Raw genomic sequence first — 19,264 nt, 5'->3', positions numbered from 1 at the left:
ACTGTGAAGACTGATATCGCAGCTTTAGTCATTGCCTCAAAGGAGCTTTGCTGCTGAGTACACACCCCTCATATTAAAATAAAGATTAGCTTTGTCACATATACACCAAAACGTACAATAAAATGCTTTGCGTCAAACATTGTGCTGGGGGCAGCCTGCAAGTGTCATAAAGCTTACAACACCAACACAGCATGGCCATGACTCACTAACCTTAACCCATATTCCTTTGGAATCTGGGAGGACCCGGAATAATCCCACGCAGTCACCAGGAGAGCATACCTTACGGACAGCAGTAGGAAATGAACCCAGCTATTATAGCTGTCTCTGTAAAGTGTTATGCTAATTCTACGCTACCCTACCACCTGTCTGCAGCTCCAAGACACACAGCCCACATCCCCTCTCCCCAACTCCTTTTCCATTCATTTCATTTTCACTCTTCCCAACCTCACCATTTTTTATTGAACTGTCGCCCAGTGACTCACTCAGACCTGAAATAATGTTCAAGCCATGTAAGCTTTCCCTCGCCCACAGCCGCATGCTTGATGGCCATAACGTAATTAAAGTGCCAACTCTAAGTTGACGACTAAGTAAGCTGTTAAAATTAAAACATTTCCAAAAAGCATAGACTGCAAACCATATACAAACACATCAAAATTTATTTATCAGGAATAGCAGAAGGGAAGGAAAATCACAAGGTTGTTTCATGCATTGTTATGTACAATTTAAGTTGTAAACATCTACAATTCAAGTAAATTAGACTGCTAAATAAAGGCACTGTTCAGATGCTGTGTCTGCTGAAGAAGAAAGGTGACTACTTTCATTGTGTTGAAGCAAACAACCTTCAATTCTGCCTGGAACTGCTGCTAGTCTGAGACAGAGCCACCAATCAATTCCCCAAGCAGAATGGATGGTTTGTGGTGTAAGGCACTACTCAAGAGGATAAGCAGAGGAGGGTGAGTGGGAACAGAAGGGGTGAGACAGGGATATAATGGGCTGAAATAAGGAGAGTGTTTGTCGGGGGTGTCTCTGGAGCTTTTGCTGCCTCTAGCCATTGGGTGAGTTGAAGCCTCGCTGCTTTTTGCTCTCAAGAGGCTGAATCAAGACTAATTAAAACATTTACAGTTTACAAGCAGAATCTGTTCTAATTAAAAACACATAGACACAAGTCCGACACGACTTCAACATAAGTCAGTGAGAGAGAACAGGGATTGATTCTTCCACATTCAGACTGTAAATTCAAAATAGTTCTCTCAAACTATCAAGGAGCCTTTTCTGTACCTGCTACAGCCCAAGAAACTGGTAACTAACAATTGCAACACTTTTTTCCTTCACAAAACCTGGCACTGACAAATGATGGCAGCATTAAATACTGCTGAATTCAAATTGAGCAGCTTTTGTTTGGGAAGGACGCCCCATGGTGGGGAGCAATGTTTATGTACTCATGACCATTTCCTGCAGGATTTTTGGTGTCTAGGGATTTGTCAGTTTATCTGCAGAGGTCAAAAACTCATTACCTTATGTCAACAAGTTTCCCTATTACTACCTTCCAATCTGTTAGCAGTTCAGTGAGAGTTCTTAAAGTGTACCTTGTTTGCAAATTATCCACGTCTTGTGTGTTTGTGATATACTGTCTATAAACAGTTAAATAATGGCAATATTACAGTATGTGCTGACAGTTAACAGCAAACCCCACTGATTGTGAATTTGAGTCGTGTGTGCACATCTCTTCTTCCCACCCGCCCCCAATCATGGAGAAAGCTGCTTGTTTTCCCCTCTCCCTGATGTATGTTCTTTTTCTGTGTTGTTTTCAATGTTATAGATCAGTCAAGAGAGCAAAAAGATTTTTTAGTGTGCTTCATGAAGCAATGCGACCCTTTACAAAGAATCATTTTATTTTAGTTTTGAACTTGGAAACTTACATAAAAATAAAACTATAACAAACTATATTACAAAAAGAGTCTCATTAAAAGTACAACATATAGGCAGAGTCTGCTTGAGCATTTATGCAGTGTATTGACCATCAAGAGTTTTAGGTAGACTCCAACACAATTTTTCCAGCAATGCTTTCAATGGCACAAGAAAATGAAAATGTTTCTTCAGTTTGCCTTTAAATTACTTGCACTTCTTTTGAAATTCAAAAGTTTTTTTGTCCATTTTTTCCCCCAAATAAACACTGAAAATGTTTTTTTTGTCTATTTTTCACTTCTAATGCTTCGCTGTTTGCACTATTTTGCCTTTTGTTCTGTTTCGGCACAGAACTTTTCAAAAGCTTCCTCCATCTCTGGATCCATCCCGTTCTCTGAGTCGTCAACATACCTATCGAGAGAAATGGATGAGAGGATGTTAACCAACAGTACAAAATCTGCCCATTTCTCTTCCCTGCCCCCATGATCTTTCATGTCAGTAAGGTGATTTGTGATTAGATTCTTTGCCAAATCATTTCTGTTTTATCTAGCATAATGTTGAGAGAGGGGCTGTTCAGTGACAAGATAGTCCATAGTGCTCTGCTTCATTCATAAATGCACCAGCCTATAGCAGCTTTCTTGATCAGCAAAGCTGCTTTACATGATTTATTCACCTGTAGGTCAGGCAACATCTATGGAGGGGAATAAACAGTTGACATTTCAGGTGGAGACCCTTCTTCAGGACAAAGATCCATTGCTTTCCTACTCCAATTCAGTTCTACGCTGTAAGCAATGTTATCATTTCACCATCCCCCCAAACCCGCACATGGAGATTGCATTCCTAGAAAACAGCTCAGATTGTAATTTACCTTCTTAATAAATTCTGCAAGAGTGCACTTTGTTCTGTACCTCAAATTTTTGGGTTCTGATTGGTGAATTCTGGATTTCTGTTACCTGAACAGTTACACAGGGTTGTCTGCACTTACATTATTTTTAAGTTACTGTGTCCCTCTGCTACTTGACAACAGGCCACAAGCTGCAAGATGTTTTACCATTTTGCAAGGTTTAACATAATACAAGTCAACAAGTACCAGCCTTAGGTTAGGCAATTAACAACCAGCACGACTCATGGATGTGAATAGAAACCACTTGGCCACAGAGAAAACATCCAGAGAAAATACTGCCTGCCATGCCACCATTTCAAAGAAAGTTGTACGAGAACAGCTAGCTTGGAGGACAATTTCTACGTACAATACCCCAACAATAGATTGTATTTGGAGAGAATGGGATGTCCTCCGGTGAAGGGGCTTGTCGTGTACATTCTGGGGAAGCTCACTCACTTTTGGGTACCACCAGTCACTCAGCTCTCACCTATGGCCCCAAGTAGCTGTTTGCATGCAACAGTGCCTACACCCTGGTATACCGCGTCAACAGGTGGGCTAAACCAGGTGAGAATAGCCGACGGCCTCATACTCCAGTGAGAAAGGGACATACCTGTCCTACCATGTGAAGTCAGTTCCAAGGGACTGAGCAGATGAGGTAAAATCCAGCTGTCAGGATGGTGTTCTGCAATGCTTTTTGGAGAGCAAAAGGCATGACAAGACACAGAAGTAGTCATAGTCACCTACTGCAACCAAGGAGGACACCAGGTTGTGACGACTACTCATACCTCCAGACATAGAACATCGAATAGTACAGCACAGTACAGGCCCTTCGGCCCACAATGTTGTGCCGACCCTCAAACCCTGCCTCCCATATAAGCCCCCACCTTAAATTCCTCCATATACCTGTCTAGTAGTCTCTTAAACTTCACTAGTGTATCTGCCTCCACCACTGACTCAGGTAGTGCATTCCACTCACCAACCACTCTCTGAGTAAAAAACCTTGCTCTAATATCCCCCTTGAACTTCCCACTCCTTACCTTAAAGCCATGTCCTCTTGTGTTGAGCAGTGGTGCCCTGGGGAAGAGGCGCTGGCTATCCACTCTATCTATTCCTCTTATTATCTTGTACACCTCTATCATGTCTCCCCTCATCCTCCTTATCTCCAAAGAGTAAAGCCCTAGCTCCCTTAATCTCTGATCATAATGCATACTCTCTAAACCAGGCAGCATCCTGGTAAATCTCCTCTGTACCCTTTCCAATGCTTCCACATCCTTCCTATAGTGAGGCAACCAGAACTGGACACAGTACTCCAAGTGTGGCCTAACCAGAGTTTTATAGAGCTGCATCATTACATCGCGACTCTTAAACTCTATCCCTCAACTTACCCCATAAGCTTTCTTAACTACCCTATCCACCTTGCTTCCCCGACCCTTTTCCACTTTAAAAATTCTCCCGTGCAGGTCTCCTGTCATTGTTGGATACAACAGACAACCAACCTTACCTTGTATTTATAATATACACAGATTTCAGTCCACGTTTATCTGTTTTTCAACAGATACAATTGAGGTGTTAATGCATGAGTGAACCAATAAATTAGCTGAATCTGTTACAATCAAGACAGCAGTGGGCTAGATTGTACTGTGCCCTCATTATGATGGTCATTAAGTCAAAAATGAAGCCCACAATATTGAAGAACTACAACGTGGCAAAACAAGACAAAACACCTCCCAGAATATTCTGAATATGAGCTATGCGATGTAACAGCAGATAACCAAAAGCTTTTCAAGATCTTTAATTTTTTTGTTAGCTTTATTTGTCACATGTACATTGAATCATACAGTGAAATGCTTTGTTTGCACCAAATGAAATCAGCAAGGATTGTGCTGAGGACAACCCGCAAGTGTTGCCACGTTTCTGACGGCATGCCAACAACTCACCAATCCTAACCGAAGTATCTTTGGAATGCGCAAGGAGACCGGAGCACCCAGAGGATACCCACACAGTCATGAAAAGAACGTACAAGTTCCTTACAGAAATCGGCAGGAATCGAACCTCGATCTTACAGCTGGTGTTATAAAACATTGTGCAAACCCCTATGCTACTTTGGTCAAAAGGATAGACAGCCTTTACATTTACATGTTTAATAAGTAAAATACTTTCCTTTAGATAGGTTTTTTATTTGTCGTTTGTTGAGAATATAGATGGTAAGTGTGCAAATTGACAATAGGGTAGACAGTGACGACACAGGTGGGCTAGGAATGGCCAATGGAATTTAATTCATTTTGAAAATCACTGTCCTAATTTGGAGTGGCATGTTATTATAGCAGCCAGTAGCCCCAACTCAATTCTGCCACCGTCTGTAAGGAATTTGTACGTTCTCCCCGTGAATGCGCAAGTTTCCTCTGGGTGCTCCACTTTACCGTCACATTCCAAAGATGGCTGCACAGGCTCGTCGAACCAGAGGGCGTTACCGTGCTGGATATCAAAACAAAATAAATAAAAGCAGTGAATGGTAGGGCGCAAAGAAGAGAGTGACCCAGGGTACAATAAGATAATTCCCTGAAAGTGGAGACACAGGTACAGAAGGAATTTGGCACACTTGCCTTCATCAGATGGGGCAATGAGCACACACTTGAAATATCATGCACCGACTGTTGGAATGATGTGATTAAGAGAAGATGCAACATAGATTCTCAAGGATATTCAGGAGTTTTTTGTTGGGGGGCGGGGGGAGAGACTGAATTTGTGAGGAGAAACTGGTGAGGCTGGGACTGTCTACCCTGCAGCAATGAGGGCTGAGGGGTGACCTTTAAGAAGTTTGTAAAATCAAGAGAAGCATAGAAAATGTGGACAGAGTCTTTATCCTAGGGTAGGGGAATCGAAAATAGGAGAAGGCATAGCTTTATTTTAAGAAGGGAAACATTTAAAAAGGATCCGAGGAGCAAAATTTTTCATATAGATCGTGGTGCATATATGCAACAATAGAGGAAGTGGTTGAGGTGGGTACTATAATGTTTAAGAGAGAGTTGGACAGGAAAGGTTTAGAGGGATGAGCTAAATAAGGCAAATAGCAGCAGCTTAGGAAGGCACCAAGGCTGGCATGGACGAGTTGGGCTTGAAGGGCCTGTTTCTGTGCTATATGATGCCATGGCTTAATTCCAAATTCTGAACAAAATTGGCAGAAGAATAGTAATGTGGGTTGGAGCAGGTGTGCATGACTCTGCCCCTCCAATCCATTCCACTTTTCAATTAGAACATGACTCAGCTTCACATCCCTCAATAACTTTGGTCAAGAAAAATTCACGATTTGAAAGCAACATGAAAGTGATCAGAAAGAGAAAATCTTACACGTCCTCATCTTCATCAGAATAATCTTGAAATAATTCTTCTCGATCAATCATCTCTTGGTACTTCTCCAGGTAATCTGAAACCCAAGCAGAGAAAACATAACTAAACTTTACTCCCTAGTAGGAATCTTGCTCAAAATCCTGTGAGGAAAATATCTGTGCATTTATTACCTTGTGTTTAATAATTCTACAATAAACACAGCACAGCTATCTTAACAGGTCTGATGTCTGCTGAAAAGCAAAGGTGGATTGTTAATGTTAAAAAAAATTATTAATTTGTGACTGGAAAGTTGTATAGCACAGAAACAGGCCCTTCAGCCCATTATGTTCATGTCAACATATTTGCCCATCTACACTAATCTCATTTGCCTGCACTAGCTCAGAGTCTTCTATGCCTATTTAAATTTCTGAATATAATGATTCCACTTCCTCTGGTAGCAGGTGCCAGACATCAACCACTCTGTACAAAAACTTACCCCTCAAATCCACTCTAAAGCCCCTTCCTCTCAAACCAATGCCCTGTTATCAATATCCCTACCATAGGAAAAAAAGGTCCCAACTACCCCATCTATGCTGCTTACAATTTTATGTCTCCACCAGATCCCACCTCAGCCTCCTTCACTCCAGGAAAACAAGCCCAGCCTATCCAATCTCTCCCCGAAGCTAATGTCCTGTAATCCGGGCAACACCCTGGTGAATCTCCTCTGCACTCTTTCCAGTACAACTACATCCTTACTGTAGTGAGGTGACCAGAACTACAGATGAAACTCAAATATCAATGGTGAGAACAATGAACTGCCAGAAGTGGTTGGGGTGGGAACAATGCCAATATGAGGCATTTGGATAGGTACAACAAGGGAAGGGGCTTGGAGGATTATGGGCCGAACACGGGTAACTGGGACTAGCAGTTGGCATGGACCAGATGGGCTAAAGATCCTGTTTCTGTGCTGAATAATGCTCAGAGTAAATTTATTAACGTGCACATATATTATAGGAAAGTCATTGTCCAGCCTGAGAGAATGCAAAAGAGATCTATGAGGATGCTGCATGGACTAGAGGGCTTGAGTTACAGGGGTGTTGGCCATGCTGGGTCTTTATTACTTGAAGTGCAGGAGAATGAGAGGCAATAAAATCAAGTTTATAAAATCATGACAACTATGGATAAGGTGAGCGGTCATAGCCTTTGCAGGCTGCAACATAACATCCTCATTGTTATGATCTGTGTCCCGATCTATCAAAGCAAGCACATCCTATGTCTCATCTTTATCATCCTATTGACCTGTGTTACCTTTTCACTTGAACCCCATACAGTATATGTATGATGTATGGTGAATTGCGGTGGGATAGGGATGAGAGGAAAGGCACTGAACCATGTTTGAGGCATCTTTAATAATGATACAACTAAATGACTTACTCAGCTATTTCAACCCACAGAGCTGACTCGGTTTCTTAGTCATAGAACACTGTATAAATTGTGAAGATAGAAGAAATGTGTTCAACTCTTTGCAGGCAAGGATTTGGGGACAGATCCTTAAAACAGAGCTAGGATTATGACCAGAGTTAGGAAACTTCCATTCAAGTGGTAGAGGACGCCTCCATACACCCCTCCCACACACCATCATATATGTTAGCTGCTTGAGGAGACAATGGGTGGAGTAGAGATACCAATCAGCTTTTCCTATTCACTTTTCAGAATATGGACAAGGCCCAGTATTTATCACCCAGCACTAATGGCCTTTGAGGAGCTGGTGGTGACCTGCCTAGGTGACCAGTGCTGCTGGGGAGGCAGTCCCGAGAATCAGATTCAGCAATGATAAGAGAATGGTGATGTATTCCCAAGGCTTAGAGTTTGAGGCCCTGTCAACAGCAAGTCCTGGGATCGATATTGAAGATCAAAGACCGAAGTCACTGAGTCCAAGTCAGCTGGCCAAAACCTCCAAGTCTGCAAGTCCAGTGGAGAAATCAGAGTTCACAGGAGGCTGGAGGCCTGCAGGCAACCTGTCTTGGGTTGGGAGGGCTGACTGTGTGATTGGGTGAGTGGGGTGATAGGGAGGAAAGGGAAACACATACAAAATGCTGGAGGAACCCAGCCAGTAAGCAGCATCTATGAAGGAGAATGAATATTTTGGGCCAAAACACTTCACCAGCATTCAAGAATTGATAAGCAGGGAGGAAAATGGGTTGTTGTGCTGAACAAGGTAGACATGCTTACATTGGTGCCAGAATGTGTAGCCTCCAGCACATCCTTACATGTGCTGGTTGTTAACGCAAAGAACACATTTTTCACTATGTTTCGATGCACGTGTAACAAATGAACCTGAATCTGGATGGTGTGCAAATTGGGAGAAGAATCTGTAAGCAATAGAGCATTTGTCAGAGAAGTCATGGCCCACTCTAGGTGAGAAAATTGCAGTACACTATGCAGGTGGGACACAATGCAGTCAGTGAACAGGTAGTGGAATGAACATTCAGGGTAAAAGCTCATTGGTCTAGGATGGTGTCAAGCTCCTTGACACTGTTGAAACTGCTCTCATTTAGTGAAGTAGGGAGCAGCCAGACTTGTGCCCTGAAGATTGTGGAAAGGCCTCAGGGTGTGACAAGATGAGACACTCACCACAGAATACTAAGCCTTTCTTCTTTCTTTCTAACAATGTATTTATGAGGCTTCCCATCACTGGCGATGGCCAGGATGTCGATGGAGGGGCATTCAGCAAGGGCAATGGCGTTGAATGTTAAAGGCAGGAAGTCAGGCTCTGTTGTTGGGAGCTCACAGCCTGCCACTTAAGAGGCAAATGCTCCTCGCCAGATTCTTGCTGTTCGTAAGCATGGACTGCTTTCTGACCCAAGGAGTTGTGAATGGAACTGCACATTAGCAAACATCCCCACACCTGATGAAAGTGAAGAAAGTTCACAAAAGCAGTCTGGACACAATGTCCTGCAATAATATTTACAGGCTGGGAGGAATGACTCCCAGTACCAGAGCCACCTTCCTTTAGTAAGGTACATTATCTTCCACTGGAGGCTGTTTCCTGGCTATCATTTGACTGCAGTTTCACCAGTTATCTCATTTGGTAGGTTGAATGTTGTCTTGAAATCAAAGGCAGCTGACTCTCAACTCAGCACTGGAATTCAATTAAGGCATCTAAAAGTTTGACAAACTTCTACAGCTGTCTAATGGACTATAATGATCAGTTGCATCACAGCTCACCATGGGAACACCAATGTCCTTGTACAGAAAAGCCTACCAAAGTAGTGGATATGGCCCAGTCCATCACAGGTAACGCCTTCCCCACCATTGAGCACATTTACATAGAGTGCTGTCACAGGAAAGCAACATCTATCATCAGGGACCCCCACCACCCAGGCTATGCTCTCTTCTCACTGCTGCCATCAGGAAGGTGGTACAGGAACCTCCAGACCCACACTACCAGGTTCAGGAACAGTTATTACCCTCAACCATCAGGTTATTGAATCAGAGGGTATATCTTCTCTCATCCATCACTGAAGTGGACTCATTTTCAAGGACTCTTCATCACGTTTTCAATATTTATTGCTTATTTATTATTATTATTACTTTCTTTTGTATTTGCAGTTTGTTGTCTTTTGCACTCTGGTTTGTCTGTCTTGTTGGGTGCAGTCTTTCATTGATTCTATCATGTTTCTTGTATTTATTGTGAATGCCCGCAAAAAATTATTCACAGATTTGTATATAGTGATGTATATGTACAGTACTTCTTTAATAAATTTGCTTGGCACTTTGTGATGAGGTCTGGAGCCAAACTGATGAGATGGGACTGGTTATTGTTGACTAGGTGTCACCGGACAGCACCGCTAACTTCACCCTCCATTGGTTTGTTGAATACAGCTGGGTGAGGAGTTTAAAGCTATGTGTGGTAGGGAAATACCTGGACAATTTTCCACACACTTGAAGTGACACGTTATAGCTGGATGGAAAAGATTTTGCTATAAGTATACTGCAGCTAGTTTTAGAGGGCAGGTCTTTAGTGTTACAGTCCAGATGTATCTTTATTGTATCCAGTCTCTTCATTTCTTCGCACATGGCTTGGCTGAATGAGGCTAACCAAGTTAATTTTCGGGTGAAATTCTCTTTATCCAATATAATTTTTATCCAGAGATGTGTTATTTGGTTTCTAATGTGACAATTTAAGGGATTAAGCAGATTAATTAAAACTATTTTTGTTTCTGTTGGACTTACTATAATTTCAAAGATTTATAGATTCAAAGTACTTTTATTATCAAAGTATGTATACAGAATACAACTCAGATTTGTCCTCCTACAGACAAGCACAAGACAAAGAAACACCATGGAACCCATTCAAAGAAAGCATCAAAGACCAAATGTGCAAAATAAGAACAATTTACGCAAACAGCAAAAAACGAGTGAACAACATACAATATCAAACGTCAAACCAGGAGTCCAGTAGTACTCAGGTTAGTGCCATGCCGCTAGTCCACTGCTGAAGCACTCCAGTCTGCATCGATTGCTCCAACCAAACCACTCAAAACCAGCAAAGTAACGAGCATCCAGGAATACGTGCAATATAAACCTCAAGTTCCCCCAAAAAGAATCCACAGCCTTTGATCAACCCTTGTAATGTGGACCCCAAGATTCCTGCACTTCCTCCAACAGTAGCTATCAAGAGGGAGAGGAGGACTGGTCAAACGTAGGCAGACAGCACCAGACACCTGACCATATTCCCTTCTCATCCTGATCAACTTCAAAATTGCTCAAGGCCTCAAATGGAGAGAAGCAATGGAGTCGATTATCCCCTAATTACAATGCAGTTGACTCTGTATTTTTCTAGGAACTTCTTACCTTTCAGTAGCAGGTATCACACTACGCGAACCTGACAAGCTCTCACTACCTAGTAAATGCTCCCAATGGCGTGTGTTTCAATTAGCCTCTGACAACCAAGTCCTGCTCCTAGCCTTTAAGTGTGGTTTCGCTAGTAAGCCTGGTGGAACCATTTCAACTGAGAAGAGAAGGGGCGAAGGTGGTTTACTGGCACCTTAAAACCTTCGCTTCCGGCAGATGGGACTCATCAGCTGTGGTTGGCAGCTTATCCAGAAGGAGGAAAACTGATCTCAAACTTCCGCTATACCCACTCATGGGGAAGGTTTCAGGAGTAAACCCCAAGGAAAAATCCAGAGCCAGGGTCCCTCAGGCAGTCCTACATTAAGTTGAACGCTGTCTGAACTCCTGTGTCCCTGCTGGTGCCAAAATGTATCTGCCTCTACTGTTCCTTTGGATTCATCAACTATGTGGAGAGGGAGAGACTGCATATCGTACTGACCAGCTTGCATATCATGTAGATAGCTAGGATGCAATATCCAGGGTTGAGCCCATACAGAGGGCCTCTCTGTAATCCCTTGGAGCTTTATTATCGCTAGTTGATGAGATGGCCACAATCGCTTTTCTTTTGTTCTTTGTTCACTCAGCTCTTTCTAATTCACTCTGGTTTCATTTAATAAAACAGCCATAAGCAGCAAGATATATGCCTCATTCTTGACTTGACTTCAGAACCTTTGGATTGCAGAAGTATCAGGATCCAACAGTTCTTAACACAGAGCGTGAATCAACTTGGCTGAAGACTGGATAGTGGGATGCTGAGATTTCTGGCTGAACATCTGCAGCTGAGTCCCATCATTCTCAAGTATGGGGATGCTCTCAAAGATGCCTCCTCCCATTAGTTGTCTTATTGCTCACTGCCTTTTACAAACAGGTGACAGAGGAATCGCACAGCTTTGATCTGATCCAACAGCTGTGGAATCACTTAGTTCTGCCATTTGCACAGCGTCTAGCAAGCATGTAATCCCATGGTGCAGACTGGTAGATGGTACTTGGTATCTCCTGACTGTTCTCAGCACTCCTCAACAGAACAGGTTTGATGTTCTCCTTTATTTGCAAGTCATGTCAGAATCAGAATAGGGTTTTATATCACTGGCATATGTCGTGAAGTTTGTTGTTTCGCGGCAGCAGTACAGTGTGATACATAATAATTTAAAAAGATAAATGATAAGAAATACATATGAAGAAGTTTTTAAAAATTGTGAAATAGTGTTCATGGGTTTATTGTCCATTCAGAAATCTGACGGTGGAGGGGAAGATGTTGTTCCTGAAACGTTGAATATGTGTCTTCAGGCTCCTGTACCTCCTCCTTGATGGTAGCAATGGAATAAATTGGCCATCAGGTTAGAGATTATGTACAGATTACAGATTATACATTTCAAGAGCAGATAACTTTCTATTTTGAGCAATCAAATGGATACTGAGCAGAACACAAACTGGGGGAACTCAGTGAATGAACTGCATCTGTGGACAAAATGAATTGTTGATGTTTTGGGTCAAGGAATGAGGAATGGGAAGACTGTAAACAGGGGGAGGGCTGACACAGAGGCATGGGCCAGTAGGTAGACCATAGGTGGGTGAAACATGATGGACAGATGGAGTTGGTGAAGGCTGAGGGGGTGGAATTGGGAGACCAGCAGGTGAAAGCAGACAGGAAAAGAAAGGCAGGGGCTAGGGTGAAGGTGGAGACTGCTGGGAATGTGATAAGCAGGAACACTAAGGCCACCAGCACTGGAATTTAATTTAAGGAAGGAGATAATAGAGGCCAGAGAGGCGAAGGGCAAATTGAACCAGGCAGGGGAGGGGATCCATCAGGTGATGTGTGAGCATGGCAAATGGAGGGAGAAGGGAAGTGATCAAAATAAGAGATGGAGGGCTGGACAGCTTAAGGACTCTCTTGGGACAATCTGGTAGCTTTGCAGTCAACACTATTACAACAAAATGGTAGGACGGGGTAGGAGCAGGTGTTCTCAACTTTTTTTTTAAATCCACGGACCCCTACCATTAAAAGAGGGGTCCGTGGACCCCTGGTCTGGAGGACAAGGTTGATACCTCAAGTTGATACTTTAATCCTCAATCTCCAAATTTCATTCATCTCTCACCAAATTAATTTCCCATTAAACCACCAACTCCCTTTTACCCAGTTCCATTAGCTTCATATTGATGTTGAATCGGCATCACAATCTTTCCTTGTTCTGGATTCTGGTTCCGGAGAGAAGAGTCAATTTTAACAACCAATACCTTCCTTTGTTTTCAATTAATACACGTTTCTGAAGAGTACAATACGAACTAGTGAAATTCACAACGAATCATTTGGTCCAGGAGTAGGAGATACTCTTTCTCGACCCCCAATACTTCCATGTCATTTGAAGAGAAGGAAACAGATTAGTAAACTAAAAACAATTGACCAGCTGACACTAAAGGACTAACCTGGGTCTGCTGGAGTGAGAGGGATACCCTCTGCTGAATAAAATACAGGCTCATTCTGAAAAATAAAACACAAGAAATATTACTTATCACTCCTGAGGTACACAAGAATCAGACTAATTCAGCATTAGTTCCTTTAGTAGGTTAATTCCTACTGGTCAATGTGATTAACATGCAGATAGGAAGAAAACATACAAGAGCTATTAATATGTAACATGGTCCATGACCGCTGTAGCGTGCCTCATTTAATGATAACTATCCTGCACTTCAACCTCTGCCAACAATGAAACAGAAACCAGCATTTATTTATTTAAAGATACGGTGTGGAACAGGGTCTTCCGGACCATTGAGTTTGTACTGCCCAGCGACTCGCCTATTTAACCTTGTATAATCACAAGACAATTTACACTGACCAATTCACCCACTAACCGGTACATCTTTGGAATATGGGTGGAAATCGGAGCACCCAGAGGAAACCCATGCAGCTCACAGGGAAGATATTAAAAAAAACTTGTTACAGACAGTTTCAGAACAGAATTCCAAATGCCAATAGGGCGTTGGAGTTTGGTGTTCAATTCCAACACTGTCTGTAATAGCATTGCGGTAACCACTAAAGAACTGTGGTGCCCTGATGTAATAAGCAAGGAAAGAAACAATGGTAAACACACCAACCCTTACCATCCCACTGACTTTAAAGAAAGGGCAAGAAGGTGAGCAGCCGTTAGCTCCGCAAGCTCAAACCACCAGAATACCACAATTGCAAACTCTACCAAGCGTCAGCAGGGTAACTTGGAAAATAAAACCGTGTCGAGCAGTCAATGTGGATACATGCAAGGAAAATCTAACAGAACAGATGAGGGAAACTAGTGGACGTGGTGAGTTTGGATTTCAAAAAGACCTAGGCCACATAATAGGTTAATAAACAAAACTGGAGTGCAGGGTATTGAGTGTAATGTAGTGGTAAAGATTGGGGATTAGGTCAATGGGAATAAATAGGTCACTTTCAGGAAGGGAGGCCAAGATTGTGTGGAGGAGATCAAGTGTAATATATCCAAATCTTAGATCGTAAGACAAGAGAGCAGAACTAGGCCATTCGGCCTATCAATTTTCCTCTGCCATTCCATCATAGTTGATTTATTTTCCCCCTCAAAGCCTTTCTTTTCCCATAACCATTGAGACCCTTGCTCATCAGGAACCAATCAACCTTTGCTTTAATGAACTGGCCTCCACAGCCGTCTGTGGCAATGAATTCTACATAGTCACTGCTCTTGGGCTAAAGAAATTCTTGTCTAAGTGGGTGGCAGCATGGATTACAAGTAGAGTGTACAGAGGCTTCAAACATCAAACTTTGGAATGTAATCTAACATTCAGTTTATCTGTTGTGAAACACACCTGATGCCTTTAGTGGAAAAGACAGGCAACAGATGAATGCATGTGTTCTTACCATGTAATAGTTGGGATCATTTTCAGGTGTAGCTTCATTATATGTAGCTGCCGTGTGAACACGACCCCAATTACTAGACCGCAACTCCACCAGCTTCAATAGCATGTCCCTGATATCTCTACCAAGAATTAAGATCAGAAAGTAAATTAGTGCCAAGATCAGGTAAGAGATTTCAATAATCCCTTGAGATCGAAGCCTTCAGCCTATTAAAGAGCAAATACAACTGATTTGACAACAAAATTCTAGACATGTCTTGTGACGATAGGTTGAACAAGGTAAGGCTTTTCTCCTTGGAGTGACAGAGAATGAGAGGTGACTTGATAGAGATGTTCGAGATGATGAGGCATGGATCAAATAGACAGCCAGAGACTTGCCCCAGGTGGAAATGGCTAACACCCAGCAGGGGGAGGCAGCCATCATTTTAAGGTGATTGGAGAAAAGTATGTGGGGAAAAGTCAAGAGTTTTTTTTTAATGTCTTTGGGTGGTATGCCCTGCCGGGGTGATAGAGGCAGATACATGAGGGGCATTTAAGAAATTCTTCAATAGGATCATGGATAATAGAAAAATAGAGCTACGTGGGAGGGGTTAGATTGACCTTAGAGCAAATGAAAAGGACCACCTTCTCCCATATTAGGGAGAGAGAGAGCCTGTGATATGTCGTGTACCGGGTGAAACGCAAAGTCTTTGGAGTAACTGCAAGTCTGTGTCTTTGCTAATGCTTTGCTCACACTTGAGTGCCTGGTGGCAGGTGCAATGCTTTTTTTGCCAGTGGGGGGATTGTTGCTTGCTGCTGCTTATGTGCAGGAGGGAGGGGAACTGGGGGAGGACTTTGGGGTTCCAACATTTAACTGTTGTTCATTCTTTGGGGCACTCCTGTTTTTGTGGATGTTTGTGAAGAAAAAGCATTTCAGGATGTATATTGTATACATTTCTCTGACATTAATTGGACCTTTGAACCTTTGGACAGCACAACATTGTGGGCTGAAGGGCCTGTAATGTGGAGTAATGTCATGCATCCCAGATGGTTTGGGGGTTGCTCTCCAGTGTTTGCTCAGCAGAAGACAAGCTGGATTGCCTTTGTCTATGGCTGCACTAGTGCAAGATGAGGAACTTCAGCATGCTTAAGTTTACAGAAATGTGGCTCTAGGACAACATCCCATGCACAGTCAATCTACAAGACATGACACTCAGGGACTTGGAGTATAGTATTTTTGTGACTGTATTTTATTGTCATTGTAATTATGTGCGTTAGACATATACATGCTTGGTGCTGTGAGTGAATGTTGATTCTGTGTTTTACACCGTGGCCCCAGAGGAACGCTGTTTCATTTAGCTATATCCACGTGCATGGTCGAATGACAATTAAATTTGAACTTGGACTTATTCAATGTACAAGGCACATCCACATACTGTACAAGAGTCTGTCACCACCTCTTTGGTGGCTAACATCAAGATTCAGTGGTAGCCCAAAATTTAGATCATACACCGGGCTTTCCTCAATCCCCCATGAATACTTACCGACTGCTTTTGGAATCCAGAATAACATTCTTAACTTGCTGAATTATGTCGTCCATATCAGATTTTCCGTCCTTCTTCCAGGCATCTTCCAATATTGATCCTGTCAGCTGAGGACAAGGAAAACATATTTTGGTATGGAGTGCCCATTGCACAGGATTGGAAAAAGCTATAGCAAGTTGTAAACTCAGTCAGCTCCATCATGAGCACTTGCCTCCCTAGCACTGCCTCAAAAAGGCTGCATCCATCATTAAGGACCCCCATCATCCAAGACATGCCCTCTTCTCATTGTTACCATCAAACAGGTGGTACAGGAGCCTAAAGACACACACTCAATGTTTCAGGAACAGCTTCTTTCCCTCCACCATCAGATTTCTGAATGGACAATGAACCCATGTACTCAACCTCTTTTTTTTTTTTTTTTGCTTTTTTTTGCATTACTTATTTCATCTTTTTAAGATATTTGTTATTGCAATATAGTTTCTAAAAAAATAGGTATTGCAATGTACTACTGCCACAAAACCACAAATTTGATGACATATGCCAGTGATATTAAACCTGATTCTGATGCTGAAGCTGGTTATTGGGAGGGTAGATGTACGTGACCAGAGGGAACGGGAGCACAGGCCGATGGGAAATTTTGTTCTCAAGACAGTGCTGAGCTGCAGTCTCCGTCGAGATCATGGTTCATATTTGGTTGCTTTATTTTTAAGTTCATAGGGGTGGTTTTGGGGACAGAGAGGGCAGTTGGATATCGGATTAGGGCTTAGGGTCAGAGATGTGGAGGAGTTAGAGGGCAGACCTCCACTCCACGTCTGAAGTTCAATGGTATGGACAAGTGTCAAAGGAAATCCACAGTCCAGGCCTCAACTCTGCGCTTGAAAGCCATGCAGCAGAAGGCACTAAAACTGGCCAGGTGGTGTGCCTGGAGTTCAGGATCCAGTCGTTCGCTAGTCCAGTGGTCAATATCGAAGACAATCAGAAGTCCAGAAGTCTGTGCCCAATGGCCATAGCCTGGAGACTGGGGGCCTGTGACTGAGTTGGAGGAAAGCCCGTGTGTGTGGGTGGGTAGGACGGAGGGACGGGACTTTTGCTGCTGTTCTGTTTTGGTGTGTTCTGAAAAACACATTGCAGACATGCTACATCAGCACCATAATGTGCGGCAACAATTGTGTGCTGCCCCTAGGGCTATGTTGTTGTTAATGCAAATGACACATTTCTCACAGTATGTTTCGATGTTTGCGCGATAAATAAATCTGAAAATGGAGGCACATGAAAGAGAGACCTAACATGGGCCATATCCTGTAGATGGGGGGGTGAGGGAAGATTGCAGATTCATTCCCTCAATAATTCCCAAAGAAAGTAAAATAAAAGCTGAATCATACCTTCAGCAATTTCATAGCACAGATGAGGTTATCATCGCTAGGTTGAGAGAGCAGTGTGGTCAGCAATTCGCGGAGTCCACTCACCAGAACATTAGCCCGTGCCACTGATCCATTTACACCTTTGACCTGTGAATCCAGATAAGAAGGTACAGGAAAATCCTTAAGTAATCTGCTGCAATAAAGTGTTACTACATGCTCCAGTGTGACCTCCAACAGGAGCACAAACTTGTCTTTGAGTTTGGAGGCCTGCAAGCCTCAATGACCAAGAGAGCTATGTTGGCTGGAGTCATGCCAAACAAAGGGCAGAGGCTCGACTAAGAGTGGTCCGTCCACCAGTCCTCCAGGTTCAGGAGTTCAGCTCAGGGCTAACAACCTTGACTGGTCAAAAAAATAATGGTTCTGGAAACAGCAATGATGAATCCTTCTACATCTGAGTGCAGTGGTATTCCTGAGTCTCCACCTGGGAACTGAATGACTGACAGTTGTGAAAACAGAGGGGAAGCTACTGGCAAATGAAGGAAGTCCTGAACACTGTCAAGGCAAAGAGCTTCTGGAAGAACCATACCTGGGACTCAACAGAGAAGGTGGCCAAGGACAGACAGATGGAGGACGTTCATTGCTGCCCTAAACTCCAGTAGTGTAACAGTAAACTGGCCATTGATGACATGCTCTAGTGTGACTGTATCCAATTCTTCTCCCCCAACACCACCGTCAGATTTCTGAATGAACACGAGCAACCATCTGATTTTGCACTATTTATTCTAATTTTTATGGATTGCACTGTACTGCTGCCACAAAACAAATTCCACCAACATACGTGAGTAAGAATACACCTGATTATGGATGCAGTGTAATTTTCTTTTATTCTTATTTGGAGACAGCGCAGTCCCACGCAGCAACCCACCTACATAACCCCAGCCTAATAACAGGACAATTTACAATGACCCATTCACCTACCAACCAGTTGGTTTTTAGACTGTGCAAGGAAATGGGAGCACCCGGAGGAAACCCACGTGGTCATGGGGAAAACATACAAACTCCTTACAGACTGCCCTGGAATTGAATTTTGAAATGTTGAGCTGTAATAGTGTCGTGCTAACCGCTATGCTACCACAGTGCAGATATGTTATGTATAGATGGTTCACAAAGTGTTGTGCGACATACAGAGGGCATCTTGACAGCGCCAGGTATCGGAAAAACCACATTCAATTCCTGCAGAGTCTGTAAGGAGTTTGTCAGTTCTCCCCACGATTGCATGGGTTTCCTCTCACATTCCAAAGGCATACGGATTAGGAGCGGTAAGTTGTGGGCATGATTTATTGGAAGCACAGTGACGCTTGCTTGTTGGTTGTCTCCAGCACATTTCACTGAAGTTTTCAATGTTCATGTGACAAATAAGCTAACCTTTATCCACTTTTGGATTTCTTTGTAACACAGTAATTTTTACCACTTGCACAAAACGGGTTGATGACAATAAGCCCAATTTT

General features: G+C 42.9%; 1 protein-coding gene across 3 annotated transcripts in view; it reads right to left on the bottom strand.

The window, feature by feature from the left end:
* Positions 1-1,854: 1,854 nt before the first annotated feature.
* The window catches only part of paip1 (poly(A) binding protein interacting protein 1), a 64,528-nt gene continuing 47,118 nt past the window's right edge, over positions 1,855-19,264 (bottom strand). For 2 of the 3 annotated variants that reach the window (XM_072257531.1, XM_072257532.1), the window contains 6 exons: positions 17,778-17,903; positions 16,396-16,502; positions 14,877-14,994; positions 13,436-13,490; positions 6,137-6,212; positions 1,855-2,316 (listed from right to left, as the gene is read on the bottom strand). In XM_072257531.1, the coding sequence (XP_072113632.1) occupies positions 2,226-2,316; positions 6,137-6,212; positions 13,436-13,490; positions 14,877-14,994; positions 16,396-16,502; positions 17,778-17,903 (573 nt within the window). In that variant the 3' untranslated portion in view covers positions 1,855-2,225. Of the gene's footprint in view, positions 2,317-6,136; positions 6,213-10,393; positions 12,315-13,435; positions 13,491-14,876; positions 14,995-16,395; positions 16,503-17,777; positions 17,904-19,264 lie in introns of those variants that run through there. The other variant, XM_072257533.1, reaches the window with a different exon arrangement.

This window comes from Mobula birostris, chromosome 5 (genome assembly GCF_030028105.1).
Source record: "Mobula birostris isolate sMobBir1 chromosome 5, sMobBir1.hap1, whole genome shotgun sequence".
In the NCBI taxonomy this organism is placed as follows: Eukaryota; Metazoa; Chordata; class Chondrichthyes; order Myliobatiformes; family Myliobatidae; genus Mobula; species Mobula birostris.
This window is presented reverse-complemented; position numbering and strand designations above follow the sequence as displayed.